General features: G+C 40.4%; 1 protein-coding gene across 2 annotated transcripts in view; it reads left to right on the top strand.

Moving 5' to 3' along the window:
- The window catches only part of LOC119580973 (protein shisa-5-like), a gene marked incomplete in the record, with an annotated part of 138,338 nt that extends 128,691 nt beyond the window's left edge, over positions 1–9,647 (top strand). The window contains 1 exon segment of one of the 2 annotated variants that reach the window (XM_037929220.1): positions 9,200–9,647. In XM_037929220.1, the coding sequence (XP_037785148.1) occupies positions 9,200–9,261 (62 nt within the window). 2 annotated transcript variants of the gene reach the window in all.
- Between the last annotated feature and the right edge of the window lie 2,652 nt (positions 9,648–12,299).

Genomic DNA, 12,299 nt, shown 5'->3' with positions numbered 1-12,299 from the left:
CCTGCATACTCTGGAAACACTCACCTTTGCACTAGTAATAAGGCAAATTAATGAAATGATTGATTGGGTAAGGAAGGAGAGAAAGCAAAGAGTAAGAGTGACTGTGTTTCTGTCTAACTAAATATAACATCTTTGTACTTTGTACTGTAATAATGGTAGCATATGTGTATGTTATTTTGAATATCCCATTAAAGGAAAAAAAGATTGAAGGATACTATTTAGATTAGATTTTAGTTTCACTTGTCATTGCTTCAAATATCTAATTTAACATCACAGAGGTAATGATATTGGCATTAATATGGGGCTGAGGATTATAGTTACAAGTGATGACATATGTTTTTCTGAGATTTAGTATATCATTAGAATGCAAAATGTCTTTGATTAAAATTCCTGAAAGACTAAGAATCCAATTAACTTTTTCTGCCAAAGGTTTGGCACTGAATGGATTATGGCTTACTATTATTTTTAGACGCAACATGAATATATGTTATAGATTTTATTTCAAACAAAGGTATTTTGCACATTTTGAAACTTTTATATGTCTTTCAAAGCTATAAAAGTTTAACTCAGTAATGTATTTTATTAACCCATTGGATCCGGTTGCTTCACGGCAATCACATAGGTTGAATACAGACATTAGGCTTGCGTGAGTAGCCACTCTGACGGGTATGTGGCTTGTAGGCCGGGCACACACAAGCACTCATATGTGGTGATAAGACTCTATACCTTCCCTTTGCAGTGTTACTTCCTCTTTTTATGCATAAGCATTTTTAGCTTTTTTGCCATTTTCCACTGTCCATATTTGTCATATGATTTACTTTATCAGATGGTAATAGACTGATTTCCATGCACAGACTTCATGTCATCTCTCTAGGTAGTCTGTAACTCAGTGCAAGAAAAATAATAATAGCAATAAGCAATGTTTTGTTATTTGTCTTTTTTTCATTTTCTGCAATACAACTGTGTCGGTGGTCTCAGTGGCCAAGAACAGGATGCTGAGTATGAAAGTGGCATTCTCCATGGAGCCAGCACTCTTCCAGTCATGGCTCACGGATGCTACATCCCACACTCGTTTATTGATGGAAATAATGCAAAAGCCCCTTTCTAAACACTAAATTAGTCCAATCACCCTCCAAGAGGTTCGTGCACTCATGGCGAGACTTTCCTATCACCCCAGCCTTCAGCCGATATGCTCATGACAGGTTGCGTCACCCCGGCCCACAGCCAAGTTTTCCCATGACAGCATGTTCACATCACCCGGTCCTCAAGCCAAATTTTTTCATGACGTGATGGTCACATCATCCGGATCATAGGGGTTAAGTGTGATGAAGATACATGGATATCAACAAAAACGTTTAACACTTCCTTTAGGAAATGGATGTTGAATGAACTGGAGCTTAGCTTATGCATCATAACAGATCAATCTTCCTATTATATTTTTGTTTACACTTTGGTCACACATATCACTTTTAGGTTTAACTCTGTAACACTATTTCTTGATCTCTGCTTATGTCTGCATGATTGTGCATGCATTATTACACCACAAAATGTGTAGATTAGTGATGGAAATATTAGGCCATGTGAATATCTGACATTGGTAGATTTAATATTCTCATCATCAGTAACAATCATACTATATATTACATTATCACTGTAGTCTCTAGAATTGATTGCACATACATCTTATGCAAGGTATCTATCTAGAAAATAGTGATTGCATGAGAAGTTTTTATTACAGCTTATCAAAATCAGTTTTCTGTGAAAGCAATTTTAGAGATCTAGTGATGCTAGTCTTACATTCTGTAACTGTTAGTTAATTATTTCCTAGATTAATAGCAAAGTAAGGAATGATAAGGTCATAAAAGTTCATTCATCACTCTCTTCTCTGTTCATATTTTTGCTTGGAGCAGTTGGTTAAATTACATTGTTCATGGTTTATTTTAGGTAACACAAATGGAGGGAACAAAGATACTGTGTTAAAGATAGGATGTCAGTATCATTTATCTTGGAGTTAAATTGAGTCATGAATCTGTGATTTTCTACTCATCATGATAATAGTTGTTTGGCAATTGTCAAGTTCATCTTGGGCACTGTGGTCCTCTAACGACATTTGCCCGAGCCCGTGGGGCGGCATCTGTGATTGGCTGCCACATCACGGGGGGGGGGGGGGGGGGATCTCGGGGATGCTTAGGACCTTTGGCGATGTATACTTGGGCTCGGTAGGCGGGATCAGGTCATCCGTGATTGGTCATATGACGTCCTCTGTCGTGTTGCCCGAGGAACAAGTATGTCAGCGTTAACACCGTCGGGAAGGATAATAGGGGCATCCACCGGAATTTCGGCAGTCGACCTTCCACTCTTACCATGCGACTGTGCCTATTCAAGTGCTTTGCTGTGACCAAGTATAGTGACTAGTGTGTGGTACAGTGATTGTGACTATTGTGTTATAAAGTGCTCATGACTGTGTGCAGTGACTTTCGTATAGTAAAGTGCAGTGACTTGGTGACGTAAACCTATTGCTTCGTGCCCGTATTCCTGTTTGTGTATCAGTGTTGTATATCACGTTTATCACCACTGCATGAATAAAGAGTTATCAAGTTTGCCCATACCTTTGCTACTTTCCCTGTCTGATCCCTTTTCGGCCAGGATCATACAGTCAGTTGCCACAAAGGCTCATCACACGTGATTATCTGATGGAGGCTGAGAAGATCGCTCTCGAAGGGGAAAGCCTTTCTACACTATATACAGGAACAGGAGAAAATGCAGCAGGATGATCTGCAACAATACTACGAAGACAGAGAACAACAACGGAAGGCGCTGTTGTGGGAGCGGAAGTATCGCCAGCGACATGAAGCTGAGGAACAGAAATCAGAAAGACAAGACCAGGATAAGGGCCCCATACTGCTTAGTGTGTACTCTACTAGGGGTCCTCACCTTCCCTTTCCCCAGTTTGTCAACGGCTGAGACAACATTGATTCATTCATGCGGAGATTTGAAAACTGAGCTACACAGGCAGAACTCCCCCGCCAACACTGGTCAGCCCACCTTGGGAATACACTCTCAGGGGCAGCACTGGATGTCTTCACCCACCTGCCCCCAAGCAGTCAGCACGATTACGACGTGTTAAAAATGGCACTACTGCCCTGGTAAAACCATACCGAAGAAGGCTATCGGAAAAAGTTCCAGGAGAGTGACCAAGAAACACAGAAGGAAACTACACTACAGTTCATGTATAGGCTTAAAGATTGCTTCGATAGATGGGTTCTGCAATCAGGTGTGAGCCACGACTATGAGGGGTTAAAGTGGCTAATGTTCAAGGAACAGTTCCTCAACGAATGCAGCAAAGAACTGGCAACGTTAGTGTGTGATCGTGTGCTGAAAGATAGTAGCGATTTAGTCGCACACGTGAGTCTGTACCTTGAGGCACGGGGCCTGTTGACGATTAGTGGCGCAAACCAGGGAACATTTACTCGTCAATCTGCGTCCAAGAGTCGCTCTGATGACCGTGCCATGCTGAGGGCAGGTGGGGATAGACGATCGACCGTCGGACCTCTGCCTCCCCGATGCTTCCGATGCAACCGTATTGGGCACCGAGCCACAGGGTGTCCGTTGACACAGCAGAGGAGTGGCACAGACTGCCCACGGAAGCGGCCATATACAGCTCATGCCGCAGTGGCCGAAGCAGAGGAGCTGGGATTGGATGACATGACAGTGTCCTCTACAAGGTGCAGGCCCACATAAAGACGATGAACTACAGGACTTCCACGGACGATCGTAACGGCACATGCTATACGCTGAGAGTGACTAGGACAACAGGAACTTACCCGTTATCTTGTACACGGGAGTCGGAACCACCACCGCCAAAGGTAGACTAAATCTGGTGGAGGGCAAAGTTGGCAGAAAAAATTTAATGTCCAGTGCGATACCGGCTATACTACAGTAATAGTAAAAGCAAGGTATGTAAAGGACAATGAGTACATGGTGATGCCTGTCAGGATAAAATTATTAGACAACATGGTCAGGAGGGCATGGGCAGAACGTATATAGGTTGATACCCCATACTTGCAAGGGCAGGTGGATGGTCTATGCATGCCAAACCTCATTGCTGACCTCATCATCGGAGAAATTCCTAGCGCAGGGCCCCCGGAGCAAACCAAACAAATGGCAGCTACAAAAAGACAGCAGGAGACACTGAGGACCAGGCAACTGGTCAGGCAACATCATCTTGATACCACATTGAACAAGTTCAGAGAGCTCACTGAAGTCCGAGGTAGAGGACGATGTGAGATATGTTACGAGATCGTCAATGACGTCGTCTATCATGTTGCAAGTCATCCAAGGAGAAAACGTGAACAACCCCTTCGGCAGGTCGTCGTCCCCACACCATTGAGGAGCCAAGTGATCGATGTAGCTCACTGCTCTCTCATGGGAGGTCATCTAGGCACCAGGAAGTGTAAGGATAGGGTCCTTAGCAATTTCTTCTGGCCTGGTTGTGCAGCTGATGTCAGACACTTCTGCCAGTCATGTGACTTGTGCCAACGGACATTGAAACATGCAGAAAACTACACTGATTGACACTCCCTTCAAGCAAGTGGCAGTGGACATTGTTGGCCCCATAAAACCAGCATCCAGTGAGGGCCGTCGATACATTCTCACGCTGGTGGACTATGCAACCAGGTACCCCGAGGCAGTCCCCCTGAAGAGGATGACGATTGAGACTGTGGCAGAGGCCTTGGTGGAAATCTACAGCCACCTGGGTATACCAGAGGAAATTATCCATGATCGAGGAACCCAGTTCATATCTGACTGTATGCACGAGGTGAGCCATCTGCTTAGCTTGAAGCAGTTGCCAACAACCCCTTACCACCCCATGAGCACTGGCTTGATTGAGAAATTCAACGGCACCCTCAAGGCAATGTTGAGTCGTCTGTGTGCGGAGCAGCCCCGACAGTGGCACCAGTACTTGAGTCCACTACTGTTTGCTTATCGCAAAGTACCTCAGTCCTACACTGGTTTTGCCACGTTTGAGCTCTTATATGAGCATGAATTTCGGGGTCCTATGGGGATCCTAAGGCCGCGTTGGCCGAATGGTTAGAGCGTCGGACTCAAGACTGTCACGACGGCAATCTGAATTCGAGGGTTCGTGTCACCAACCGCCGCGTTGTTCCCTTGGGCAAGGAACTTCACCTTGATTGCCTACCTAGCCATTGGGTGGCCAAGCCAGCCCAAGTCAAGTGCTGGTCCCAAGCCCAGATAAATAGAGAGAGTGATTGCCTAAAAAAGGTACCATCGGCACTCTCCGTGGAAAGGAAGGGGACCCTACCACGTACTCACTCCAAGAGCATCACAACATGAAAACTACAATTAAGTATCATGTTGTGACCACGGCGGCTCAGACATGAACCTACCGTTAAAAGAAAGAAAATGGGGATCCTGCAGGAGCTATGGACAGGAGAGAGAATTGCCCCACAAATCAAACCAAGCTATTAGTATGTGTTTGACCTCCGCAAAAGGCTTGAAGAAACTATGGCACTGGCAAGACAGAATTTAGAAGGAGATCAGAGCCAGTACAAAAAGCACTATGACCGCAAGACGAAGGCCAATTCGTTCAAAGCAGGCGATGAAGTGCTGGTTCTGCCGGCGACCCACGATAAACTGCAAATACAGTGGAAGGGGCCTCTGACTGTGGAAGCTCGTCGGGGTAACGTATACCAGCTGAAGGTGGGCAACAAATTGAAGACCTTCCATGCTAACCTCCTGAAAGGTTATGTCAGACATGCAGACCGTACAGCCAACCAGCAACGGACCATCACTAGTGACAACTCCAACATGGACTCCCCTTCAACTCATAACATTGAGAAAGCTGCAGCTGCAGTAATCGAGTGAGAGTAGATCAACAGTGAGAATGCAATCTTGAGAGATCTAGAGGCCTCAAGCCCACAAGGTCAAATTGAGATGGGACAACAGTTAACCCAGCTCCAGCACACTGAACTGGGGAACTTAACTGAACAATATCGCGATATGTTTTCTGGGGTCCTGGGAGTAACCGATCTCATCACCCATCATATGTGAACAAGCGATGAGATACCTGTTCGAGCAAAACCATACCCTGTTCCATATAAACTCAGGGAAGCTCTGCAGGCTGAGGTGCAAGAAATGCTGGACACAGGAATCATCCGGGAATCCCGCTCGCCTTATGCATCACCAGTTGTGGTGGTGAAGAAGAGAGATGGAATATATCGGTTTGTTGTGGACTACCACCAGCTGAACAAGAAGGTTGAGTTTGATCCCATGCCTATGAGCACCGCAGAAGAATTACTGCACAAGCTAGGAGGGCGAAATACTTCTCCAAAATCGACCTTAGCAAAGGATACTGGCAAATACCAGTGGCCAAAAAAGACATCCACAAGATAGCTTTCGTTAATCCAGATGGACAGTACAAATTCCTGCGGATGCCATTTGCGATTGTGAATGTTGGAGCAACCCTTGTATGGGCCATCAAGATCCTATTGAAGGGAATGAGTGGAGTTCAGAGTTATATTGATGACATCATCGTCCACTCGGGAGCAACATCTTCGGCTTCTGGAGGAACTTTTTAAAGGATAAATGCAGCCGGGATGAAGGCCAGGCCATCTAAATGCATCCTGGCTACCAACAGGGTGGATTTCATCGGGCATGTGCTCCCTAATGGATCCATGGGACTATTAGAAGATAATCTGGTGAAATTTAGACAAGCTCCCCGTCCTAAGATAAAAAAAGAAGTGGGGGCGTTTCTTGGCTTGATAGGATACTCTATGCATTATATAGCCAACTATACAGCATTGCTGCCCCCCTTTCTGACCTAACCAAGAGGGGGCAGCCGAATAAGGTACGATGGAAGGAGCCTCAAGAAGCAGCATATTCCTCTCTCAAATCGCTGTTGACTAATCAGCCCATTCTTAGACTCCCCGATCACTCTCGTCCATACATCCGGCTTACCGATGCATCAGACACAGGCATAGGTGCTGTCCTGCTACAGGAATGGGATGGTGAATTGTTCCCTGTAAGCTACGCCAGTAAGAAGCTGTCTAGCTGTGAGAGGAGGTACTCGGCCATGGAAAAGGAATGTCTACCTGCCGTTTGAGCCGTGAAGAAATTCAGTAATTATATCTACAATGCACGGTTCATATAGGCCGCGATGGCGGAATGGTTAGAGTATTAGACTCAAGACTGTCACGACAGCAATCTGAGTTCGAGGGTTCGAGTTACCGGCCGGCGCGTTGTTTCTTTGGGCAAGAAACTTCACCTCGATTGCCTACCTAACCACTGGTTGGGCAAGCCAGCCCAAGTCAGTGCCAGGTAAATAGAGAGAATGATTACCTAAAAGGTGACAACGGCATTCTCCGTGGAAAGGAACTGGGGACCCTACCACGTACTCACTCCAAGATCATCACGAAATGAAAATACAATTAAGTATCATGCTGTGACAGTCAATGTCTGAATCTGACAGGACACCATACAAAAAAAAACATGGTTCATACTTCAAACAGATCATCAACCACTGGCCTACCTTGGGAGAACAAAATATGGGAACGCAAGGATCGTGCGATGGGCCATGTACCCACAGAACTTTTGGATCCAGGTGCAATTGATCAAAGGAAGTGAAACTGATTTCCTTAGCAGAGCACACTCACCAGAGGAACCCAACAGTGCACCAAGCTAGGAGGAATCAGGAAGTCTGTGCCCAAGATGTTTTGTAGATAATATCTACTCCGGATGATTATCTTAAGAAGACCAGGTGAGATGTCAAGTTCATCTTGGGCACTGTGGTCCTCTAACGGCGTTTGCCTGAGCCCGTGGGGCGGCATTAGCTCGTCTGTGATTGGCCTCCACATCACGGGGGGAAAGACTCATCTTGGGTATGCTTAGGACCTTTGGCGATGTATACTCGGGCTCAGTAGGCGGGATTAGGTCATCCGTGATTGGTCATATCCTCCGCCTGAGGAACAAGGATGTCGGGAAGGATAAAAGGGGCATCCGCCAGAATTTTGGCAGTCAACCTTCCACTCTTGCCATGCGACCGTGCCTATTCAAGTGCTTTGCTATGACTAAGTATAGTGACTAGTGTGTGGTGCAGTGATTGTGACTATTGTGTTATAAAGTGCTCATGACTTTCGTGTAGTAAAGTGCAGTGACTTGGTGATGTAAACCTATTGCTTCGTGCCCATATTCCTGTTTGTGTATCAGTGTTGTATATCACGTGTATCACCGCTGCATGAATAAGGCTTATCAAGTTTGCCCGTGCCTTTGCTACTTTCTCTGTCTGATCCCTTCTCGGAGAACCTGACAGCAATATAATTGCTGTACTATAGTTTGATAGGTCATTCTAGTCATATTATTTTTTGTTGTTCTATTACCAGTGAACCATCAGTCCTAAGGCTTAATAAGGCTTAAATTCTTCATTTGTCAGTTTGTATTTTCCATTATTTAGGAGTGTATCTTATTCATTTTCTAAGTTCTTCTCACTAACATAATTGCTAAATGTGAACTAGAAGGAATTTTTTTTTTTTTATTTGAACAGGATAGTGAAATTTTTAAATAAGGGATGCATGCCCAGGAGACTAACAGTAATGCATTATTACAAACTATTGGATATCTCATAGATATGACATATATCAGATGTACACCAGCTAATAAGTAGGCTTTTACTAGAATTCATTTTAGTAACAAATAGATTGGAGAGTAAATTTACAAATTCTTCAGATATGACTTTTACAGAGTTTGAAATGTAAGCATTTTATATTTAATACTTTGTCAATTGTTGTTCATTATTTAATAAAATCAGTAGTGAGCACTATTGTGTTACAACTTTGTTATAATTTTATATCCAAGATTTGATATTTTAAAGCCTGAAACTTGATTTTAGATAAAACTTTGCTCTTGTTTATGATAGAAGTGTAAAATAGAATTTGAAATATTTTTAAACAGAATACAGATGAAATTCTCAGATGATTTTAGATATTCTGGAAATTAATCATTTGAAATTAAGTGTTTTTAAAATAAAGTGTATATTTTCTTGATATTATTGGATTTTTTGTGTTTATAATTTTCACATTCTTATTGTTTATTCTACATATTTTCATAAAATCCACTTGATATGCATATTTTTGAGATGCCAAATGATATATATTAATTGTCTTGTTCTGATTTCATCCAACAGCTGACCAGCCACCTCCCTACTCAGAGAAGCAGCTAGCATATAACCCTAATTACCAACAGTGATATTCTTCAGCAGCAAGAGACAACATGATCTGTGTGTTCCAAACTGTTCTCTACAATTATTCTTTGTATCTGTGTTGTATTGCATACTGAATATTAGATGTGTAATCTCCATGTCAAGTGTACTGTTTGCTGTTAGCTCCTATAGCAATATGACTGTCAGTAATTAGATTTTTTGATATTTAGAATGAATTACTTTTATTAATGAGAGTCCTAATATCAAATTTACAGTAAAAATCTCTGTGATTGTATAAAGCTTTAGCATTAGAAAATAAGGGGAATATTTTATTGCTTTTACTTAGGATCAGACAAAAAAAATTGGGACTTTTTTTTAACATACTGCAAGCAGATTGACACTAAAGGGAAGAATAGGCTGGAGGTAGTACTATTTATCTTTTTTATTTGGTGATTGTATTTATACACAATACACAATATATAACATAAGCATATATATGTCAAGAAACACACACTTGCACACATTCATGTGCACTTTCTCACACACACATGCACATACAACATACACACACATATACATACATACATAGTGCACAAATTGCAATCTAGGTGGGGAAAGTAATTTTTTCTCTCTCTCTCTTTCTCTTTCTCTTTCTCTTTCTCTCTCTCTCTCTCTCTCTCCCTCCCTCCCTCCCTCCCCCACCCCCCATCACTCTCTCCTCTCCTCTCCTCTTCACTCCTCTCTTTTGCACAAACTACTGGACTTGGTTTCTGTTTACAGTAATTTTTTTTTCTCTCTCTCTTTCTCTTTCTCTCCCTCCCTCCCTCCCTCCCTCCCTCCCTCCCTCCCTCCCTCCCTCCCCCCCCACCCCCCATCACTCTCTCCTCTCCTCTCCTCTCCTCTTCACTCCTCTCTTTTGCACAAACTACTGGACTTGGTTTCTGTTTACAGTATGTAGGCTTTTATGAAGTAGTACAAAAAAAAAAAAAAAAAAAAAATGAGCCTTACTATCTCAACGTGATCAACATGGTTTGTTACTTTTCTCTTTGAAAATATCAAAAAGTGACAATTTTTAGTAGGTACTTCTTTCTAAGCTGTTTCTCTTAATGACAGTATTAATGATATATCTACATTGATTGACGTTCTGGTTCATATAATGCCAGATTTTTCTTTTATACTTTTACAATGTCAACCATATATAAGTATGTTACTATATAAAGAAATGTATGAAATACTCATTAAATTTTTTAAATAATATGTTAATTGTGAGGATGAAAACAATTGTTTTCATTATAGAAAATGTTACCTTGAACCTAAGCTTATAAGTTGTTGTTTTTTTGCATGTTTGTGTATTTGTAGTAGTATTGTTAAAGTACTAATATGGAAATAGATTTTAAATTGTTCAGAAATTTGTTTATTCTAAATGAGGCAGCGTATAGATTCTTTAAGCTGACATTTGTGAATGTGTGTGTCTGCGTGCATACATGTGTGTGTGTCTTTATGTATGTATATGTATATGTATATGTGTATACATATATATATATGTACATTATATATATATATATATATATATATATATATATATATATATATATATCATTATATATATATATATTATAATATATGTATATATGTATATAGTATTATATATATATATATATATATTATATATATAATATATTATATATTATATATATGTTAGTATATGTATATATATATATATATATATTATCATATATATTATTATATACATATAATATATATATAATATCATATATATATAATATATAATATAATATAATACTATATATATATACATATTATATATTATAATATAATTATATGTTATTTGATGCTTGTATGTATGCACACAAGAACATGCCCGCACGCACACACACACACGCACACACACATGCATACACACACACACACACACACACACACACACACACACACACACACACACACACACACACACACACACACACACCACACACACACACACACATACACATACAGACACACACACACACACATACACATGCCATGCACATAGACACTGATATATTTTTAAAAATTAGACACTGTACATCCCCAAACACCCAACATGTGCACAAAACACAATATAAGCCTATTTTTAGAATTGATATTCTCATTGTGCTTCTAATGCTTTTCCTACTGGTGCTTTCCTTTTTGTTCTTGAAAATATTGTGTTGATATTTTCTTGACTTACTCTCCACTAAAAAAAGAAGAGTTGGTATTAGTAATCCATCAATAAAATGCATTTTTTCTCTATATATATGTGAATTATGTAAGCATTCATCTTTTTGTATCCTTCTGTTTGTAAGATCTACAGATGTACTCCACCAGAGACAGTTCAGATGAAATACTGGAAGAACAAAAACATTAGAAATTCATGAATACCTTGTGAAGTGTTTCATTGCTGTGCATGGTATTGTTTTTTTGTTATTTTTGTGCGTGGACTTTAGTCATTACTTACTTGAATTAAGGACTATTTTATGAAGTTCAGTTTCTCTTTGGAATGTTACCTCACTTTTTTTTTTAATATGTTCTCAATTTTTTTTAAGATGATGGTCACTGAAGTGCAATTTGCTGCAAACATATTTTGATAGTGCAGGAAAGTGTATATAGGCTATGTGTATTTGGCTTTTTTTTTTATCAATCTACTGATAGGGAAAGTTGAAGTCAAATGTACATCATTGGTAATGGACACACCTAGTAATGTCAAAGTTTGTTCACATTTGTATACATTTGATTGTATTTGTGTATCTAACAGTAAATTTTTTTTTCTTTCTTTCTTTCTTTCTTTCTGTTTTCCTTCTTTTTTCCCCAATCCATGATAGAAGCATTTAGAATATTAAAATATGCATTAGTTGTCATTATCATCAACATCTATCTCTACAAACAAATAATTCAAATTATATACTATTGCATCAATTTGAAATCAGCATTATAATGTGTAACTTTATGTACAGGGTGAAGTATTGAATTGTTTTTATAAGGATATATATAATTTTTCTTCATTTATCCAGTTTATATAAATATGGGAGAATTCAGTTCAGTG

Source organism: Penaeus monodon, chromosome 14 (genome assembly GCF_015228065.2).
Source record: "Penaeus monodon isolate SGIC_2016 chromosome 14, NSTDA_Pmon_1, whole genome shotgun sequence".
NCBI classification, from domain to species: domain Eukaryota; kingdom Metazoa; phylum Arthropoda; class Malacostraca; order Decapoda; family Penaeidae; genus Penaeus; species Penaeus monodon.
Note: the sequence above shows the minus strand (reverse complement) of the source record. Positions and strands in the feature narration are given on the sequence as shown.